The sequence below is a fragment of the Mustelus asterias genome, unplaced genomic scaffold (assembly GCF_964213995.1).
Source record: "Mustelus asterias unplaced genomic scaffold, sMusAst1.hap1.1 HAP1_SCAFFOLD_47, whole genome shotgun sequence".
NCBI classification, from domain to species: domain Eukaryota; kingdom Metazoa; phylum Chordata; class Chondrichthyes; order Carcharhiniformes; family Triakidae; genus Mustelus; species Mustelus asterias.
In genome coordinates this window covers 2,256,554-2,278,074 of record NW_027590122.1, presented here as the reverse complement: position 1 = coordinate 2,278,074, position 21,521 = coordinate 2,256,554, and the positions used below count along the sequence as shown (strand labels likewise).

Below are 21,521 nucleotides of genomic sequence, written 5' to 3'. Positions count from 1 at the left end.
AAGACGAGTTTATCTCCAGAAGTATCGCCTGCACTCACTCCCAGGACAGGTTGCAAGTACAGAATAACAATGACTCCCGTACAACATCGGATGAGTGCTGGACACTTCTCAGCTTGGGAGGCAGGAAACGATGAAGTCCTATACTACATGCAGAAGTCCAGTGGTGGTGATATCTAAGGATAAGGCAGTTGCTCCAACACCTCATCAAGAAGATCCAGTCCAAATGAGCAGACATAAGATGCATGAAACGTGGCTGTCTATTTCTCGAAATCCTCCACCTGATGCACCACCCACCACCACAGTTTCAACAGGCCAGGAAAAGCGCAAGCGTTTGGATGAAACACCATCCATCGAGAGCATTCCGAAAAGAAAAATGAGTTTATCTCCAAAAATATTGCCATCACTCACTCCCAGGACAGGTTGCAAGTACAGAATAACAAAGATTCCCGGACAACATCGGATGAGTGCTGGTCACTTCTCAGCTTGGGAGGCAGAAAATGATGAAATCCTATACTACATGCAGAAGACCAGTGGTGGTGATGACCAATCTGAGGATAAGGCAGTTGCTCCAACACCTCATCAAGAAGATCCAATCCAAAATACGCATGAAATGGCGATGCCTGTTTCTGGAAATCCTCTACCTGATGCACCACCCACCACCAGAGTTTTAACTGGCCAGGAAAAGCGCAAGCTGTTGGCTCAAACACAATCCATCGAGAGCATTCCAAAAAGGTTTGGTTCTGCCTTTCAATTATCCTAATGAACAATGTTTGCACCTTCATCGCTGCTGACAGATAAACTTAATAAAATACACATTCAGTTGCCTACAAGAGTTAATAAACATTTGCATTGCTAAAAAAAACCAGGTTTCTCATCAGTATGACTGCGCTGGTGTTTCCGCAGGTTGGCTAACCGAGTGAATCCTTTCTCACACTCTGGGCAGGTGAATGGCTTCTCCCCAGTGTGAACTCGCTCATGTGCCAGCAGATTTGATGAGTGAGTGAATCCCATCCCGCAGTCAGAGCAGAGGAAAGGCCTCTCTCCGGTATGAACTCTCCGGTGGTTCAGCAGGTTGTATGAATGAGTGAATCGCTTTCCACAGTCAGAGCAGATGAACGGCCTCTCCCCGGTGTGAATTCGCTGATGTGTCACCAGACTGGATGACTGAGTGAATCCCTTCCCACACACGGGACAGGTGAACTGTCGCTCCCCAGTGTGGTTTCGCCCATGAGCTTTCAGTTCAAATGAGTAACTGAATCCCTTCCCACAGTCCCCACACTTATAGGGTCTTTCTCCAGAGTGAACGTGCTTGTGTTTCAACAGGCCAGATGATCGGCTGTAGCCTTGTCCACACTCAGAGCACGTGTACGGTTTCTCCCCACTCTTAACAGTGCTTTTACCTTCCATGTTCAAATTCTGATGATACTGAGGTTCTGATGAATTGGGCGACTCTCAGATCCTGATGTGATGTTCAAATTTCCCAACTGCAAATCCTCAACTTCCAATACCCTGTGAAATTGATTTAAAACAGAAAAAAAGGGAGTGAGAGAGAACCCACAAAACTCAAAGGCAAGTTGTGAAATTGAGCTGAATGAATCTGGTAATTTGTGGAGCTGGCACTAGGAAAAGATGACCATGAAAACAGCTGGATTGTCATAAAAACCCAACTAGTGTCCTTCAGGCGAGGAAACCTGCTCATGCAGTCTGGGCCTACACCAGGTCTGAACCAACACAAGACTCTGGGATCAATGAGGGGAGCAAGGAAGAGAAAGAGAGAGAGGTAGGAGCAGGAAGTATTGAAGGCGAGGCTTTTATGTATCTCCAACTCGACCCGAGCTTTGAAGGAATCATTAGCTCACCCACCTAGGAGGTCCAGAGCATCAGGTGTGTGTGAACATGAACACTTCCAGGTTCCCCTCCAAGTAACACACCATCCTATCATGTCTGACATCCAGTGCTCGTTGAGCAGAAATGTCCTCCAATTCAATACTGGGAAGAGGAAAGCCACTGTCTTCAGTGCTTGCAACAAAATCCAGTCCCCACCTACTCTCTCTGTTGTAACTCTTTGAGGCTGAACCAGACAGTTCATTAGCTGGTTGTTAAATTTCATCCCAAGCTGAGGTTCTGATTACATATCACTAAGATTATTATATTAACACCTATAGCAGAGCTGGAGTTATCTTGCAATTAGGCAGAAACAAACCCAAATGAACTGGTTCAGTCTGAATATGATTCACGCCAAAATCCAATCACTGCAGTTACTTGGAATTTGTTGGTGTTTCAGCAGCCCGGATAAGGCAATATATCCCTTCCCACAACAAAGAACAAAGAACAAAGAACAGTACAGCACAGGAAACAGGCCCTTCGGCCCTCCAAGCCTGTGCCGCTCCTTGGTCCAACTAGACCAATCGTTTGTATCCCTCCATTCCCAGGCTGCTCATGTGACTATCCAGGTAAGTCTTAAACGATGTCAGCGTGCCTGCCTCCACCACCCTACTTGGCAGCGCATTCCAGGCCCCCACCACCCTCTGTGTAAAAAACGTCCCTCTGATGTCTGAGTTGTACTTCGCCCCTCTCAGCTTGAGCCCATGACCCCTCGTGATCGTCACCTCCGACCTGGGAAAAAGCTTCCCACTGTTCACCCTATCTATACCCTTCATAATCTTGTATACCTCTATTAGATCTCCCCTCATTCTCCGTCTTTCCAAGGAGAACAACCCCAGTCTACCCAATCTCTCCTCATAGCTAAGACCCTCCATACCAGGCAACATCCTGGTAAACCTTCTCTGCACTCTCTCCAATGCCTCCACGTCCTTCTGGTAGTGCGGCGACCAGAACTGGATGCAGTACTCCAAATGTGGCCTAACCAGCGTTCTATACAGCTGCATCATCAGACTCCAGCTTTTATACTCTATACCCCGTCCTATAAAGGCAAGCATACCATATGCCTTCTTCACCACCTTCTCCACCTGTGTTGCCACCTTCAAGGATTTGTGGACTTGCACACCTAGGTCCCTCTGTGTTTCTATACTCCTGATGACTCTGCCATTTATTGTATAACTCCTCCCTACATTATTTCTTCCAAAATGCATCACTTCGCATTTATCCGGATTAAATTCCATCTGCCACCTCTCCGCCCAATTTTCCAGCCTATCTATATCCTGCTGTATTGCCCGACAATGCTCTTCGCTATCCGCAATTCCAGCCATCTTCGTGTCATCCGCAAACTTGCTGATTACACCAGTTACACCTTCTTCCAAATCATTTATATATATCACAAATAGCAGAGGTCCCAGTACAGAGCCCTGTGGAACACCACTGGTCACAGACCTCCAGCCGGAAAAAGACCCTTCGACCACTACCCTCTGTCCCCTATGGCCAAGCCAGTTCTCCACCCATCTAGCCACTTCTCCTTGTATCCCATGAGCCTTAACCTTCTTAACCAGCCTGCCATGTGGGACCTTGTCAAATGCCTTACTGAAATCCATATAGACGACATCCACGGCCCTTCCTTCATCAACCGTTTTTGTCACTTCCTCAAAAAACTCCTCCAAATTTGTAAGGCACGACCTCCCTCTCACAAAACCATGCTGTCTGTCACTAATGAGATTGTTCCGTTCTAAATGCATATACATCCTGTCTCTAAGAATCCTCTCCAACAACTTCCCCACCACGGACGTCAAGCTCACCGGCCTATAATTTCCTGGGTTATCCCTGCTACCCTTCTTAAACAACGGGACCACATTCGCTATCCTCCAATCCTCAGGGACCTCACCCGTGTCCAAAGAAGCGACAAAGATTTCCGTCAGAGGCCCAGCAATTTCACCTCTCGTCTCCCTGAGCAGTCGAGGATAGATGCCATCAGGCCCTGGGGCTTTGTCAGTTTTAATGTTCCCTAAAAAACCTAACACTTCCTCTCTTGTAATGGAGATTTTCTCTAACGGGTCAACACCTCCCTCCGAGACACTCCCGGTTAACACGCCCCTCTCCTTCGTGAATACCGATGCAAAGTATTCATTTAGGATCTCCCCTATTCCCTTGGGTTCTAAGCATAATTCCCCTCCTTTGTCCCTGAGAGGTCCGATTTTCTCCCTGACAACTCTTTTGTTCCTAACGTATGAATAGAATGCCTTAGGATTCTCCATAATCCTGCCTGCCAAGAACATCTCGTGACCTCTTTTTGCCCTTCTAACTCCCCGTTTGAGATCTTTCCTACTCTCTCTGTATTCCTCCAGAGCTCCATCTGTTTTCAGTTGCCTGGACTTAACGTACGCCTCCCTTTTCATTTTAATCAGAGCAGGTGAACTGCCTCTTCCCAGTGTGACTGCGTCGATGAGTTTCCAACTTGGTTTGATATTTGAGTCCCTTCCCACAGTCCCCACATTTCCATGCCATCTCCCTATTGTGACTACAATTATGTTCCAAAAGGCCAGATGATTGGTTGAAAACTTATCCACACCTCACAACACGTTCACAGTTACTCTCCACTGTGAACGCAGTAAATAGTCTCACAACACCAGGTTAAAGTCCAACAGGTTTATTTGTTAGCACGAGCTTTTGGAGCACTGCTCCTTCATCAGGTGAGTGCCTGAATATGACTAGACACTCACCTGATGAAGGAGCAACGCTCCGAAAGCTCATGCTACCAAATAAACCTGTTGCACTTTCACCTGGTGTTGTGAGGCTACTTACTGTGCCCACCCCAATCCAATGCCGGCAACTCCACATCGTGGCTACCACTGTGAACGGTGCTCTTTCCTTCGATATTAAAAATACAATAATATTCAGACTACAATAAATTGGCCGACTCCATCATGTGATGTTTGGTTTCAAATCTTCCTTTCTAAAATCCTGTGTTTTCTTACTGTCTCTGCTGCCACTCTGCCTTATCAGACATCTGGCTCTGGGCAAACCAGGGTAGTCATGATGTGGAGATGCCGGCGTTGGACTGGGGTAAACACAGTAAGGAGTCTAACAACACCAGGTTAAAGTCCTTTGTTAGACTCCATACCAGGGTAATGCAGGGTCAGATTACCCGGGTCAGAGAGTTGATGCAGTTTGACAGACAAGTTGTCTTCATTCTGAACAATGGGGAACAAGCTCCTCCCACTCATTGTCAACATTGCCCCCTACAAAGATGGCGGCAGCGCCTGCGTCCTGTTGCACATTGCCCCTAACAAAGATGCCCGACGCAGATTGACATTCCCACGGACAGAGTGGCAGCAGTCAGCCCAGGCCCAACACTACAAGTTGCGGCCCCATTTCGGACGAACAGAGGGACCGATACGTTCTTCTCCAGGGTGTGAGTTTGAACAACATGTTTACAAAGCCTCTCCACCCACCTGCCAGATCCATCGCTCTCTGCGCACCACACTTCACCTCGTTTCATCTCGGATCCGACTTCTAACCGTCCGGCCCTCCCCATTACCCGCACTGCGCATGCTTCAGGTCCCGCCCCTCATTCACTCCGATTGGTTGGAGGACCAGCCGCTCCCGCTCGGTCCTCCAGCCCCGCCCCCTATTCCTATTGGCCCTGAGCTGCCGTCAATCAGTCACTGGGCATTGTGACGTTGGGCATGCGCAGTGCGGCTCATATCCAGGGACAGGCGCTTGTTTGTCTGATCTTCAGGCGGGAAGGAGGTGGATAAGCGGAGGCAGCGTGAGGGGCAGTGGGTGGGAGGGGAGGCCTCAACATTCAGAGGAAACTCCATTCATCAGGGCCTGGATATCATCAGCCTTTGAATTTAAGTGTTGAGTTCCAGCTCATTACCGCTTACTGTGAGAAAAAAACCTTCCTCATTGTCCCCCGTGTCTCTTTCCAAAATCTTAAAACTGTGTTCATAAGTTCGGAAGAGATAGAAGCAGAATTAGGCCATTTGGCCCATCGAGTCCGCTCTGTCATTCGATCATGGTTGATATGCTCCTCATCCCCATTTTCCTGCCTTCTCCCCATAATTCTTCAACCCATTACCAATTAAAAATCTGTCTAACTTCTCCTTAAATTTACTCAGTGTCCCAGCATCCACCACACTTTGGAGTGGTGAATTCCATGGATTCACAACCCTTTGGGAGAAGTAGTTTCTCCTCAACTCTATTTTAAATTTGCTACCCCTTATTTTAAGACTATGACCTCTCTTCCTAGGAGGAAGCAGGCTTGGAGGGCCGAAGGGCCTGTTCCTGTGCTGTAATTTTCTTTGTTCTTTGTTGCTCCACAAGAGGAAGCATCCACTCCACGTCTACTTTATCCATACCTTTTATCATCCTATATATCTTAATCTGATCTCCCCTTATTCTTCTAAATTCCACAGAGTATAGGCCTAAACTGTTCAATATCTCTTCACACAACAAAGTCCTCATGTCTTCAATCAATCTGGTGAACCTCCTCTGAACTGCCTCCAATGCTGCTATATCTTTCCTATTTTGTAAGATAGATTCCAAGATAGCGCCGGAGCGAGGCGACTTCTTGCAAGCTGTGCCCAGCATACCTTCTAATTCTATCTTTTACTCTCGTTCTATGCTGCTAAAATTTCATTCTAACTCTTTTAAACTCTCTAACAATGCTTGAATGCAATTTCTTACACCCTAGCTATGACTGTAACACTACATTCTGCACTCTCTCCTTTCCTTCTCTATGAACGGTATGTTTTGTCTGTATAACGTGCAAGAAACAATACTTTTCACTGTATGTTAATACATGTGACAATAAATCAAATCAAATCAAATCGATAATGAGAGCTCATCTTTTCCTTCATCCCTGGAACCAATCTGGTAAATGGTCTCTCCCCAGTGTGAACTCACCGATCTGTCAGCAGGTTGACCGCACCCCCAAATAAAAGACAATGTGGAACTTGGTACACAACAAGTGGTTGAGTTGAACAGCATGAATACATTGAAGGGGAAGCTAGATACATAATAAGGGAGAAAGAAATAGAAGGATATGCTGAAGGGGGCGGGGGGGGGGGGGTGGGGAGATGAAGAGGGGTGGGTGGAGGCTCATGTGGAGCATAAATACTGACACAGACCGATTGAGCTGGCTGGCCTGGCCCTGTGCTGTAGACTCACTGGAACAGAGACAAATGTATTTATTTGAGATCTGACTGCAGTGGTAGATGCAGAATCTATCAGATAAATTCAGGCCAGTCTTAAGGATCATGGTGTTGTGATCTCAGTGAAAACAGAGTGGAGCAGCCACAACATCTCGGTTATGATGAACATTCATCTTCTGAAAGCCCTTGTGTTGCCGTGACAATGTGTGTCTGTGAAAGCTGGACCATCGAAAAGAGTGACGAGGCTCCAATAAAAGTGTTTGAAATGAAAGGACTCAGACGATTATTCCGTGTGTCACGGATGGCAAAGTGGATGAATGAGTGGGTGCTGGAGAAAGCTGGTGTTCACTGGAACCTGTTTGAGGCTCTGACATCCAGGAAGCTCACCTATTTTGGACAGGTGTTGTGAATAGGGAGGGTGTATTTGGAAAAAGAGGTAATGTGAGACAGAACACCTGGAAAATGTGTGCAAGGAAGGCCCGAGATGTGTGGATAATATCAGAATGTGGACCGGCCTCTCGATGGGACAGGCAGTGAGAGCAGCTGAGAAATCAGGGGAGAAAGATTGTTCAGAGTGCGGCCAACCCTGAGAACGAGGATGGATGAGCGACAAGACACCTATAGTGGGAGGAAAAAGACTATTTATTATCCAGGATAAAATTAATGTACTCGATAGAAACTAGGAGCAGGCCATTCGTGTCTGCTCCACCATTCAATATGATCATGGCTGATCCTCGATCTCAATACCATATTCTCCCCATACCACCTGAAGCCATTAAAATCTAAAACAAAAATGATCTCTTCCTTGAATATATTCAGTGATTGGGATTCCACAGCCTTCTGTGGTAGAGAATTCCACAAGTTCACTACCCTTTGAGTTAAGAATTTTTTCCTCATCTCAGTCTCATCTGACATCTGCTTTTGTGGATCATTTCAGTGGAAATGTGCCTTCGCTCAAAGGGAATCAGCCACTGGAATGAAAATTGAGAGACCGGTCAGTCCAGCAGAAAGAAACCCTCTGACCCTCCCACTTCACCAACTGTTAGAATGAACATGCTTCAGTTCTGGATGTGATTTACAGCAGCAATAAGAGCAGAATCCAACCCCTGTAATCACTTGTGAACTCGTTGGTGTTTCAGCAAGCTGGATAACTGAGTGAATCCCTTCCCACACACAGAGCAGGTAAATGGCTTCTCTCCAGTGTGGACTCGCTGGTGTGAGAGCAGGGTGCATAACTGAGTGAATCCCTTCCCACAGTTAGAGCAGGTGAATGGTCTCTCCCCAGTGTGAACTCGCTGGTGTATCAGCAGCGTGGATGACCGAGTGAATCCCTTCCCACAATCAGAACAGGTAAATGGTCTCTCTCCAGTGTGAACTCGTTGGTGTGTCTGCAGGGTAGATAAATCACTGAATCCCTTCTCACACTCTGAGCAGGTAAATGGCCTCTCCCCAGTGTGAACTCGCTGGTGTCTCAGCAGGTGGGATGACCGAATGAACCCCTTTCCACACACAGAGCAGGTGAATGGCTTCTCCCCAGTGTGAACTCGCTGATGTGCCCGCAGGGTGGCTAGCTGGGTGAATCCCTTCCCACAACTGGAGCAGGTGAATGGTCTCTCTCCAGTGTGAACTCTCTGGTGTGTCAGCAGGGTGGATAACCGAGAGAATCCCTTCCCACAATTGGAGCAGATGAACGGTCTCTCCCCAGTGTGAACTCTCTTGTGTCTCAGCAGGCTGGAGGAATCTCCGAATCCTTTCCCACACACGGAGCAGGTGAACGGCTTCTCTCCAGTGTGAACGCGTTGGTGCGTCAGCAGATGGGATGACTGAGTGAATCCCTTCCCACAATTGGAACAGGTGAACAGTCTCTCCCCAGTGTGAACTCGCTGGTGTTTCAGCAAGTTGGAAGACTGATTGAATCCTTTCCCACAATTGGAGCAGGTGAATGGTCTCTCCCCAGTGTGAACTCTCTGGTGTGTCAGCAGGGTGGAGGAATCTCCGAATCCTTTCCCACACACGGAGCAGGTGAACGGTTTCTCCCCAGTGTGACTGCGTCGATGTGTTTCCAGCACAGACGGGAATCTGAATCCCTTTCCACAATCCCCACATTTCCACGGTTTTCCCATGGTGTGGGTGTCTGCGTCTTGCTGCTTTTCCTGTCACTTTGATGGTTAAACAGGCAATGGTTTCCCTCTCCTGATGAGTGACTCCATCAGAGCTTGATGTGAAGTTTTGTTTGAGATTTCTGTTGGCAAATCCTCCCCTTTTAATATCCTGTAAAAGGAGTTTACAAATGTCATCACAGTCAGTACAGCTCAGAAACTCAAAACAGACAATCCTAGTTGCTGTGGAACATTCTTTCCTCACTGGCTTAAAGTGAATAATGAGTTTAAAATATCATAGCGAGTCAGGAAATCAATCAAAATGCTCACAAAAGAGTGGAATTTATCTCCAGATGTACAGAAATCAGAAATAGTGAAATTATGTTCAATTCATACAGAATTTTAAGAATCCGTAGAATCCCTGCAGAGCAGAAAGAGGCTCTTCAGCCCATCAAGTCTGCACTGATGACTCGGATGAATGAACATGATTCAGTCCTGGGTGTGATTAACAGCAGCATTAACAGCCGAATCCAACACCTGTCATCACTTCTGAACTTGCTAGTGTCTCAGCAGGTGGGATGACTGAGTGAATCCCTTCCCATAGTCAGGACAGGTAAACCCTCACCAGCGTGAACTCACCGATGTGTCAGCAGGTGGAATGACCGACTGAATCCCTTCCCACACACAATGCAGGTGAACAGCCTTTCCTCAGTGTGAACTTGCTGGTGAATCACACCAGCCCCAGAGCCATGGAATCTCGCACAGATAACAGAGCACAGCACTAACAATTCTGAACTGTAGATGAGTGTTCAATAATACTCACCTCTGGAACAATTCCACTGTTTTCAAATTTAAACTTGCTGCTGGAGCCTGCAGCTGGAAAGATGTCAGAAGCACTGGAGTCAGAGACAAATTGCAGTCTCTAAATCCTCTAACTCCCTAAAAGCAGATTACAAGAGTCATGTGTCAACAATGGTTTGAAATTACGAGTTAAACATTTTTCTTTGTTTGAGATTGCTGTGTAAATCCTCCCCTTCTAAACCCCTGGAAAAGGAGTTTCCAAAATCCATCATTCAGTCCAGGATAGAAATATGGAATATTTCTCCTCCTGTTTCCTGATGTAAGATTACTTGAGATCAATAAGTTTACATTGGGAGTAGTTCAGACAAGGTGCGCTAAGCTGATTCGGGGCACAAATGGGTTTGTTTTATGAAGAAAGTTTGGACAGGGTGCATCTATAATCATTGAATTTTAGAGAAATGAGAGATGAACTTGTTGAAGCATATAAGATTATCTGGGTGCTTGACAAAATAAATCCTGAAAGGATGTTTCTCCTCAACGGTGAATCTAGAACAGCAGGTCATTTAAAAATAAAGCTCGAAGACAAAGATGCTTGCCACTTGAACACACCACCCTGACTTGCTGTCCACACGTCTGTCCTTGGCCTTTTGCAATGTTCAAGTGAACCCCAAAGCAAACCAAAAGGACACTACCTCATCTTCCGAATGGGCACTTTACAACCTTCCGAATTGAATATTGAGTGAACAACTTTAAAGCGTGAACTCTCCCCTCCACCGTCACCAAATTTCCATTAGTTTTACTTAATTTTGTTTCATCTTTTCATCTCATTCATCCATTTATATCATCCTTCTTTCTCTCTTCCATTTTTCCACTTCCCCATTCCCACTCTCCTTCTTCTGCCTCCCCCCTCCAGGCCAACTGCCTTGACCATCTATACCTCTTTTCTGCCATTCAAAACATTCTGATCTCTTAATGGACAGTGCTAACCACTGTGCCACCGTGGGCGGCACGGTGACACACTGGTTAGCACTGCTGTCTCACAGCAAGAAGTTTAACAACACCAGGTTAAAGTCCAACAGGTTTATTTGGTAGCAAAAGCCACACAAGCTTTCAGAGCTCTAAGTCCCTTCTTCAGGTGAGTGGGAATTCTGTTCACAAACAGAGCATATAAAGACACGATCTCCAAGAAGGTCTCACAGCGCCAGGGACCTGGGTTCAATTCCCAGCTTGGGTCACTGTCTGTGTGGAGTTTGCATGTTCTCCCCATGTCTGCGTGGGTTTCCTCCGGGTGCTCAGGTTTCCTCCCAGTCTCAAGATGTGCAGGTTAGGTGGATTGGCCATGCTAAATTGCCCCTTAGTGTTAGGGGGACTAGCTTGGTAAGTGCATAGGGTTACGGGGATAGGGCCTGGGTGGGATTGTGATCGGTGCAGACTCGATGGGCCGAATGGCCTCCTTCTGCACTGTAGGATTCTATGATTCTCTGATTTTTAGCAACTTCTCAGCTGTCTTTATCCTCATTTCCATTCCCTTTGTCCCATTCCACTTCCCCTCCTCAGAGTATAAATCTTTTCTGATTCTCTTTCCCCTTAGCTGTGACGAAGGGTCATCCAGACTGGAAACATTGGCTCTATTTTCTCCCCACAGAAGCTGTCAGACCTGCTGAGATTTTCCAGCATTGTCTGGTTTAGCTCCGCCCACTGGCCGCGCATGCGCTCTGCTGCCGCGGAACAAAGACGGCGGCCGCGGCACTGGGCCTGATCCCGGATAAAATCCCGGCAGCTGCAAACCCGGGACCCGCAGGCTCTGATTCGGGCCTTGCGGTCTACAGCGGGTGTTTGTGAAGCCTCCGCTCCCTCCCCACCCCGACTCCCGACTCCATTCCTCCCTCCCCACCCCGACTCCCGGCTCCATTCCTCCCTCCGCCCCACTGACTCTCACCCGCTGAAACAAACGTCTCCCGCACTCGCAGGGCTCCGAGCAAAGTGACACTGCGCATGTTCCAGCGACACCATCGCGCCTGCGTACTGGTCTCCTGTGGAGTGAATAGAGCACTTTCACACCCGCAGCGAATGCTGGGTGATAACTGCACCATTGAAATCTCAAAGAGTTAATACAAAATAAAATTGTTAACATTTGAGATAAATTAACAAAATATTGTGAATTTGTGATCTGCTGTACTCCATTTCTGGAAGTTCTGCTGTGGGTCACACAGAGATATCAAAGCTTTTATACCGTTTCCCCTTTCACTCCTTCCTTGATGGTGCTGATTCTGGCTGGGTTCAATCGTGATGTGGGGATGCTGGCGTTGGACTGGGGTAAACACAGTAAGAGGTCTCACAGCACCAGGTTAAAGTCCAACAGGTTTATTTGGTAGCACAAACTTTCGGAGTGTTCCTCCTTCTGGTGAGTGAAGAGTTATGTTCACAAACAGGGCATTCATAGACACAGACTCAATTTACAACATAATGGTAGGAATGCGAGTCTTTACAGGTAACCAAGTCTTAAAGGTACAGACAATGCGGGTGGAGAGAGGGTTAAGCACAGGTTAAAGAGGTGTGAATTATCTTCAGCCAGGACAGTTAGTGAGATTTTGCAAGCCCAGGCAAGTCATGGGCTTTACAGGTAGTGTGACGTGAACCCAAGATCCTGGTTGAGGCCATCCTCATGTGTGCGGAATTTGGCTATCAGTTTTTGCTTGGCAATTGCACTGGGGTTTATGCGATCAGGTGTTGGTTTTATGAACAAGGTTTGTATCAGAGTGGAGCTGTGTGTTTGACTCTCCACATCAGTTGTAGTATTCTCATAAATATCCACCACAATCGTAACAGTTAGCCCAGAACTCTGAGGTTATTGCGGTCACAGCCCTTCAAACTGTTACCGATATAATCACCAAATATTCTGAAAGCTACTTGGGTTGTAATTCCCTCAGAAAACCTACCCCTCTGGGGGAGGAAACACAGCTTCACCACAGCAGAAAGGAAACCACTGCTCACCACTCCAAACTCTGAATGATTGGGAATGTTACTGGATGTCCAGGACAAATTGCTATTTGCCAGGTGAAGGTAGATCAGCAGCAGGAGTTAGTGAAGGGAGTGATGGTAATAACCAAGCAGACTGACTCACCAGGAAAGCTGCTCGAGAGGAGATTCCATGGGATCCACCCAAAACACAATCATTGGGACCGGTACGACAGACTCCAGTTATATGTCATTTCAAAACTTGTCAGGACACTGACCTAAGACGACTGTGGGTAAAAAGGGTGAGCACCGTAGAGAAAACTTCCCCTCATCATTCACAGCAAGTAAGGACTCACTCATCTGACAATGAAGTTTTCTTTCACAAATATGGTTTAACTTTGACTTCAGTCACAACTCGATGGCTTAGAAAGGAATTAGTATATTTGATGGATCAAAGCAAGGCGTATTTGACTCCTCAATATTATATAACATGATCATACTATCAGTGGCTGAGGAGGCATCAGAATGTCCATCAGCGCCTGGAGCTGTGCCTCATGTGTTCAAACTAATCAGATTCTGCAAAATGCATTGTCCCAATTAACTTGTTCCACATTATTGATGTTCCATGGGAAACACTGCAGCTTGATTATACAGGCCCACTCTCCACACTAAGAGGAGGAGACTGGTAGATCCTGCTAATTACAGCTATGTTTACCTGGTGGATTGAAACCTTCCCTGTTTGTAAAAATGATGCAGACACAGTAGCTAAAATCCTGGATGAGGCTTCCTGAAATGGATGGAGAATGACAATAGTTCTCATTTCACAGCAGAAATAGTGTAATAGCTCTCCAAAAGAAAAAATCCAGAAGAATAATTTTGAAAAAAAGTTGATTAATTTCATATTTATCCAGTTGAGTTAGGATGGTTATTACTGTCAGAAACAAAACCTGACTCTCAGAATGAACATTGTTCAGTCCAACTGGGTGGCATGGTGGCACTGTGGTTAGCACTGCTGCCTCACAGCGCCAGGGGCCCGGGTGTGATTCCCGGCTTGGGTCACTGTCTTGTGGAGTCAGCACGTTCTCCCCATGTCTGCGTGGGTTTCCTCCGGGTGCTCTGGTTTCCTCCCACAGTCCAAAAGATGTGCTGGTTCGGTGCATTGGCCATGCTAAATTCTCCCAAATTCAGTGTACCCAAACAGGCACTGGAGTGGGGCGACTCGGGGATTTTCAGAGTAACTTCATTGAAGTGTTAATGTAAACCTACTTGTGACACTAATAAATAAACTTTAAGAAAAAACAGCAGCAATGACAATAGAAGCCAATCTTTGTCGTCACTTGTGATCTCACTGGTGTCTAACCAGGTTGAATGACTGAATGAAGCTCTTCCCACACTCAAAACAACTACTCCCCTGTGTGAGCTCACTGGTGTCTCAGCAGGTTGAAAGGGCAAATCCTTTCCCACAAGTGGAGCAGGTGAATGACATCACCCTTGTGTGAATGATCATAAGACATAGGAGCAGAATTAGACCACTCGGCCTATCGAGTCTGCTCCGCCATTCAATCATGGCTGATATTTTTCTCACCCCCATTCTCCTGCCTTTTCCCCATAACCCTTTATTCCCTTATTAATCAAGAATGAGTTGGTGTTTCAACACTTCATGTCTGCTTTTAAAATTTTTACACATTTAGAACATTTTTAGTGTTAAGAAATTAAATTTCAGTGAGGCAGAATAGAAATCATAGAAACCCTACAGTGCAGAAGGAGGCCATTCGGCCCATCGTGTCTGCACCGACCACAATCCCACCCAGGCCCTACCCCCACATATTTACCCGCTAATCCCTCTAACCTCCGCATCTCAGAATTCTAAGGGGCAATTTTTAACCTTGGCCAATCAACCTAACCCACACATCTTTGGACTGAGAATGACAGAGCGAATCCCTTCGCACACACAGGTTAGGGTCTGGAATGCACTGCCTGAACGTGCGGTGCAGGCAGATTCAATTCAAGCATTCAAATGGGAAATTAGACATTATCTGAATAGAAAGAATGTGCAGGGATACAGGGAGAAGGTGACAGAATGGAACTCGTTGAGTTACGCATTCGGAGAACTAGTGCAGACACAATGGGCCAAATGGCCTCCTCCTGCACCAAAACTCTTCAGTGACTCTGAAATCTTTAAAAGCCTAAAATACTGGAATAAAATTCAGCAGGTTCGGCAGCATCTGTGCAGAGAGAGAAACAGAGTTAACATTTCAGGTCTGTGACCTTTCCTGTGAACTGGGGAAAGTTAGAAATGTAACAGGTTTGGAGAAAGGGGCGGGTGGGACAGGGACTAAAGGAAGATCTGTGAGAGGGTGGAAGACAGGAGAGATTGAATGAGAGAAAAGTGAACACCCCCAGAGCCAAAGGGAATGGAGATGGAGCGAGAGAAGAAAGAGGGAAACTGAAGCTGTGCCTGGAGCAGGGGGGCTGCCGACTGAAAGAAAGAAAAGTGAAACAATCAAAGGCAAAGAAACAGAACAGGCTGAGAGTTTACTCTCTGAAACTGTTGGACTGAATGGTGAGTCCAGAAGGCTGTAGTGTGGGGGAGGGGGAGGGGGGGCAGTGGTGAGTGGGAGGATCTTCTCCTGGACCTGCTCTAGATCCTGGTTGGAACAGTAATCTGTAGATTCAGGATGGGTGGGGCTGAAGGGGGTGGCGGGAGTCACTCTGGTTGATCTTCTGTGGTCTTGTCTGTGCCCAGGTGGCCCTGGAGAGGGAGATTCTGTTGGGACTTTGTTGCTGATTTTGGCCTTCTAGTTTGATTGAACCACAAGTTTGGGGAAACGAGGGGGAAGAATGTTCCAGAGAAACTCGAATTGTCTGTTTTGAATTTCTATTCTGCATTGATAGAGACACTGACCCTGTCAACTTTTTTTTAAAATTAGTAGGGAAGGATTTAATAATAGAAAATTAAAACCAAACATCAGATCAAAATCCGACAGGGTCACTCGATTCACCAGGACCTGAATTTCACAGAATCATGGTGCAGGAGACCATTTGGCCCATTGTGTTTGCACTGGCCCTCCAAATGAACATTATGGCTTAGTGCTATTCTCCTGCCTTTTCTCCATACCCTTTGTTAGGGAGCTTTCCTCGCTGTCCCATTCTTCACTCCCCCGAGAGTCCAGACAAATATTTTCAAAGTTTAAAATTGGCCTTTATTCAATCTATAGCAGGGGAAACCTGTTTCCACACGTGACATACAGGCTCCCAGAACAAAGGAATACAACAGCAATTATATCTTTAACATCAACTATAAGTCATTAACACACAAATCAAAGTTGTAAACGTATTCAAAGGTACTCAATATCCAATCCCAACTAATAGTTCTGATTACTTCATTAGTTTTCCGCAGTAATGTTTAACCAATTACAGCAGCCCTACGCTTCCCTAATTACAATATTCAATCAACAGGGCACGTACACATAGCTACATTATCAATAAACACATGTCTGTGTCCTTGACTGTCTGGCAACCTGAGTGGTGGCTTATGACTTCTGTCAAAACACACTGCAGTCCTGGGCTGTTATCTGAACAGTAAGAAGTCCTCCCACATTCCGAAAGATGTGCTGGTTCGGTGCATTGGCCATGCTAAATTCTCCCAAATTCAGTGTACCTGAACAGGCAAATTTAGCAACCATACCTTCAATTCCTTCATCTGAGTTATTGATATAAGTGGTAAAAAGGTTGAGGCCCCAGCATTGATCCCTGTGGCACACCACTCATCACATCCAGCCAACTAGAAAAAGACCCATTTATGCCAATCCTGTTTCCTGTTAACTCGCCAATTCTCTTTCCGTGCCAATATCTTACCATTCCCCTTACCCATTGGAAGTTTTCATTTTCCACAATAACCTTTGATGTGGTAGCTTACAAATGCATTCTGGAAATCTCAGTACATTCACCTTTCTGCACCTTTCGTTCCCCTTTATCCACAGCACATGTGACTCCTTCAAAGAACTGAAAAAATAGGTTGAATATGATTTCCCTTTCTCAAAACCATGTTGACTCTTCTTCATAGCCTGAATTTTTCTCACTGCCATGCTGTAACATATTTAATAATAGCTTCTAACATTTTTCCTATGACATGTTAAGTTAACTGTCCTGTAGTTTCCTGCTTTTTGTCTCTCTTCTTTGAATAAAGGAGTTACATTTGCAACTTTCTAATCGAATGGAACTTCCACCAAAACCGGGGAATTTTGGAAAATTAGAACAATGCATCAACTATCTCACCCCAGTCGTTTCTACCCCTCTTCAGCTGAAGAACAGCCATATGGCCTCGAAATGTCAACTCTGTTTCTCCCTCCACAGGTGCTGCCAGACCTGCTGAGTCTTTCCAGCATTTTCTGTTTTTATTCCAGATTTTCAGTATCTGCAATACTTTGCTTTTATCTGACGAGCTGCCTCTTTTCAGAGCCGAGAATGAAGTCCATCAGGGTCCGGGTTTTGTCAGCCGACAGCTCCAACTATTTGCTCAGTGCAACTTCATAAGTGACAGCAGTTTTCCTGAGTTCCTCTCTCCCTTCCACACCCCGATAAGATATTACTTCTATCCTCGATACTATCGGGTAGAGTACTAAACTATAGTGAAGACTGATACAAAGTACCTGTTGAATTCATCTGCCACCTCCTCACTTTCCATTATTAATTCCCCGGAGTCACTTTCTCTTGGACCAACATTCACTTGGATAACTCTTTTTTTATTTAAATATCCAGAGAAATGTTTACAGAACAAAGAGAATTACAGCACAGGAACAAGCCCTTCTGCCCTCCATGGCCCTGCACCGACCATGCTGCCTGACTGAACTAAAACCTCCTACCCTTCCAGGGACCATATCCCTCTATTCCCATCCTATTCATGTAAAAGTCAAGACGCCCCTTAAAACTCACTATCGTATCCGCTTCCACTCCCTCCCCCGGCAACGAGTTCCAGGCACCCACTACTCTCTGTGTAAAAAATCTGCCTCGTACATCTCCTTTAAACCTTCCACCTCGCACCTTAAACCTGTGCCCCCTGGTAATTGATTATTCCACCCTGGGAAAATGCTTCTGATTATCCACTCTGTCCATGCCTCTCATAATCTTGTAGACTTCTATCAGGTCGCCCCCCTCAACCTCCGTCGCTCCAGTGAGAACAAACCAAGTTTCTCCAACCTTTCCTCATAGCTAATGCCCTCCATACCAGGCAACATCCTGGTAAATCTTTTCTGTACCCTCTCCAAAGCCTCCACATCCTTCTGGTAGTGTGGCGACCAGAATCGAACACTATATCCCAAGTGCAGCCTAACTAAGGTTCTATAAAGCTGCAACATGACTTGCCAATTTTTAAACTCAATGCCCCGGCCAATGAAGGCAAGCATGCCGTTTGCCTTCTTGACTACCTTCTCCACCTGCATTACCACTTTCAATGACCCCCTGTGTACCTGTACATCCAGATCCCTCTGCCTATCAATACTCTTAAGGGTTCTGCCATTTACTGTATATTTCCTATCTGTATTAGACCTTCCAAAATGCATTACCTCACATTTGTCCGGATTAAACTCCATCTGCCATCTCTCCGCCCAAGTCTCCAACTGATCTATATCCTGCTGTATCCTCTGATGGTCCTCATTGCTATCTGCAAATCCACCAACCTTTGTGTCGTTCGCAAACTTACTAATCAATCCAGTTACATTTTCCTCCAAATCATTTACATATATTAGAAACAGCAAAGGTCCCAGCACTGATCCCTGAGGAACGCCACTTGTCACAGCCCTCCATTCAGAAATGCACCCTTCCACTGATACCCTCTGTCTTCTTTGACCAAGCCAGTTTTATATCCACCTTGCCAGCTCACCTCTGATATCATGCGACTTCCCTTCTGCATCAGTCTGCCATGAGGGACCTTGTCAAAGGCCTTACTGAAGTCCATGTAGACAACATCCACTGCCCTACCCTCATCAATCATCTTCGTCACTTCCTCGAAAAACTCAATCAAGTTCGTGAGACACAACCTCCCCATCACAAACCATGTTGCCACTCACTTATAGGTCCACTTATTTCCAAGTGGGAATAAATCCTGTCGCGAAGAATCCTCTCCAATAATTTCCCTATCACTGATGTACGGCTCACCAGCCTGTAATTACCTGGATTATTCTTGCTGCCCTTCTTAAACAAAGGAACAACATTGGCTATTCTCCAATCTTCTGGGACCTCCCCGGTGGCCAATGAGGATACAAAGATTTCTAATTTACTATCCATCTTTATCTTTCCAGCTGCCTTTCTCTCGTACTCCAATTCTTCTCCTTATTTAATCTTTTTATCATTCTTTGCTGTTTATATTCTGTCTAGTTTTCTGACCTGCCACCCATCTTTGTGCAATTGTTTACTTTTTTCTTCAAGTTTGATACTATCTTTAGCTTTTTTCGTGAACCACGGATGGTGGATCCTCCCCTTGGAATTTTTCTTTCTCATTGGAATGTATCTGTTCTGGGTTTTCTGAAATAACCCTTTCAAATCTGCCACTGCACCTCTATTGACCTGTTCTTTAACCTCATTTGCCAGTTCACTTACATTGAACACAGTTCGGTCCTCGATGTGATCAACAGAAAAGTCCAATCACTGTGGTTAGTTGTAAAGTCGCTGGTGACTGAGCAGTGTGGATGACCGAGTGAATCTCTTCCAAAACTCAGGGCAGTTAAATGGTTTCTCCCCAGTGTGAAGTTACTGGTATGTAATCAGCTCAGAAGACTGAGTGAATCCCTTCCCACACTCAGAGTGGGTGAATGGCCTTCCCCCAGTGTGAGTGCGCCACTGAGTTTCCAGCTCTGACGGGTAACTGAGTCTCTCCTCACAGTCTCACATTTCCATGGTCTCTCCCTAATGTGACTGTGGTTGTAAACGGTGCTGTTTCCTTCCAGGTTCAAAATTCCTGCTTTTCATGTTACGATAAATTGTGTGGCTCCATCCAATCCTGATCTGATGTTTTGTGTGAGTTTCCTGACCCCAAATCCTCCCATTCTCAGACCAACAATATTAACACCTATACCAGGGCTGGAGTCACTTTTCAATTCAGCAGAAACAGACCCAAATGAACATGGTTCAGTCCGAATATGATTCACAGCAAAATTCAATCACAATAGTTCCTTGTGAATTCGCTGGTGTTTCAGCAGATTTGATGACTGACTGAATCCCTTCCCACACACAGAGCAAGTGAACGGCTTCTCCCCAGTGTGAACTCGTTGGTGAACCTGCAGCGTGTGTGAGTGAGCAAAGCCCTTCCCACATTGGGAACAAGTGAACATCCTCTCCCCAGTGTGAATCCGTTTGTGTATTGCTAGGTTGGATGATTGACTGAATCCCTTCCCACACTGGGAACAGATGAACGGTCTCTCCCCAGTGTGAACTCGCTGGTGTGTCCACAGATTGCCTGAGTGTGCAAATCCCTTCCCACACTGGGAGCAGCTGAAAGGCTTCTCCCCAGTGTGAGTTCGCTGGTGTGCCAGCAGGTGAGATGAGTCAGTGAATCGCTTCCCACACTGGGAGCAAGTTAACGGCCTCTCACCAGTGTGAACTCGCAGGTGTATCAGGAGGTTGGATGAGCGAGCAAATCCCTTCCCACACTGGGAGCAAGTGAATGGCTTTTCCCCAGTGTGAACTTGCTGGTGTAATGTGAGGTTTGATGACTGACTGAATGCCTTCCCACAAACAGAACAGCTGAATGGTCTCTCCCCAGTGTGGGTCCTCTGGTGTATGTGTAAGCTGGATGACTGAGTGAATCCCTTCCCACACTGGGAGCAGATGAACGGCCTCTCCCCAGTGTGAATTCGCTGGTGTGTCAGGAGGTTGGCTGACAGCGCGAATCTCTTCCCACATTGAGAACAGCTGAATGGCCTCTCCCCATTGTGAACGCGCTGGTGTTTTGTTAGCATGGACGATGCTTTGAAGCCCTTCCCACACACAGAGCAAGTGAATGGTCTGTCCTCACTGTGAATTCGCTGGTGTTTTGCTAGGTTTGATGACTGATTGAATCCCTTCCCACACACAGAGCAGGTGAATGGTTTCTCCCCCGTGTGAGTTCGCTTGTGCAATGCTAGGCTGAATGACCGATTGAATGCCTTCCCACACAGAGAGCAGGTGAATGGCCTCTCCTCAGTGTGAGTCCTCTGGTGTATATGTAAACTGGATGACTGAGTGAATCCTTTCCCACAGTGGGAGCAGGTGAATGGCCTCTCCCCTGTGTGACTACGTTGATGAATTTCCAGCAAGGATGGGGATTTGAATCCCTTCTCACAGTCCCCACATTTCCACAGTTTCTCCCTGTTGTGACTGCAATTATGTTCCGAAAGGCCAGATGATTGGTTGAAGTCTTGTCCACACACAGAACACGTGTACAGTTTCTCTCCACTGTGAATGGTGCTATTTTCTTCCATGTTCAAAATACAATGATATTCAGATTACAATAAATTGGCCGACTCCATAAGGTGCTGATACCAGGCTTGGTTTCAGTTTCCAAACTGCAAATCCTCCTCTTCTAATACCCTGTGAAATTGAATTAAAACAGAAAAAGGGAGTGAGAGAGAACCCACAAAAA

At 46.2% G+C, this 21,521-nt stretch overlaps 2 protein-coding genes across 4 annotated transcripts in view; one reads left to right on the top strand and one right to left on the bottom strand.

Moving 5' to 3' along the window:
• LOC144483141 (uncharacterized) overlaps nt 1-21,521 on the top strand; it is a 34,473-nt gene that overhangs the window by 8,068 nt on the left and 4,884 nt on the right. The gene's annotated exons all lie outside the window — the stretch shown is intronic.
• LOC144483138 (uncharacterized) lies at nt 839-21,443 on the bottom strand. 3 transcript variants are annotated; one of them, XM_078201928.1, is made up of 4 exons: nt 20,115-21,443; nt 13,139-13,141; nt 8,163-9,039; nt 839-1,381 (listed from the first exon to the last, which is right to left on the bottom strand). In XM_078201928.1, the coding sequence occupies exons 1-4, from the start codon at nt 21,358-21,360 to the stop codon at nt 853-855; spliced, it is 2,655 nt and encodes an 884-aa protein (XP_078058054.1). In that variant the 5' UTR covers nt 21,361-21,443; the 3' UTR covers nt 839-852. The 3 variants fall into 3 exon arrangements, with proteins under 3 accessions (XP_078058054.1, XP_078058052.1, XP_078058053.1); XM_078201926.1 differs by lacking the exons at nt 839-1,381; nt 13,139-13,141 and adding an exon at nt 10,905-10,907 and having other exon boundaries at nt 8,117-9,039; XM_078201927.1 differs by lacking the exons at nt 839-1,381; nt 13,139-13,141 and having other exon boundaries at nt 8,117-8,796; nt 20,205-21,443.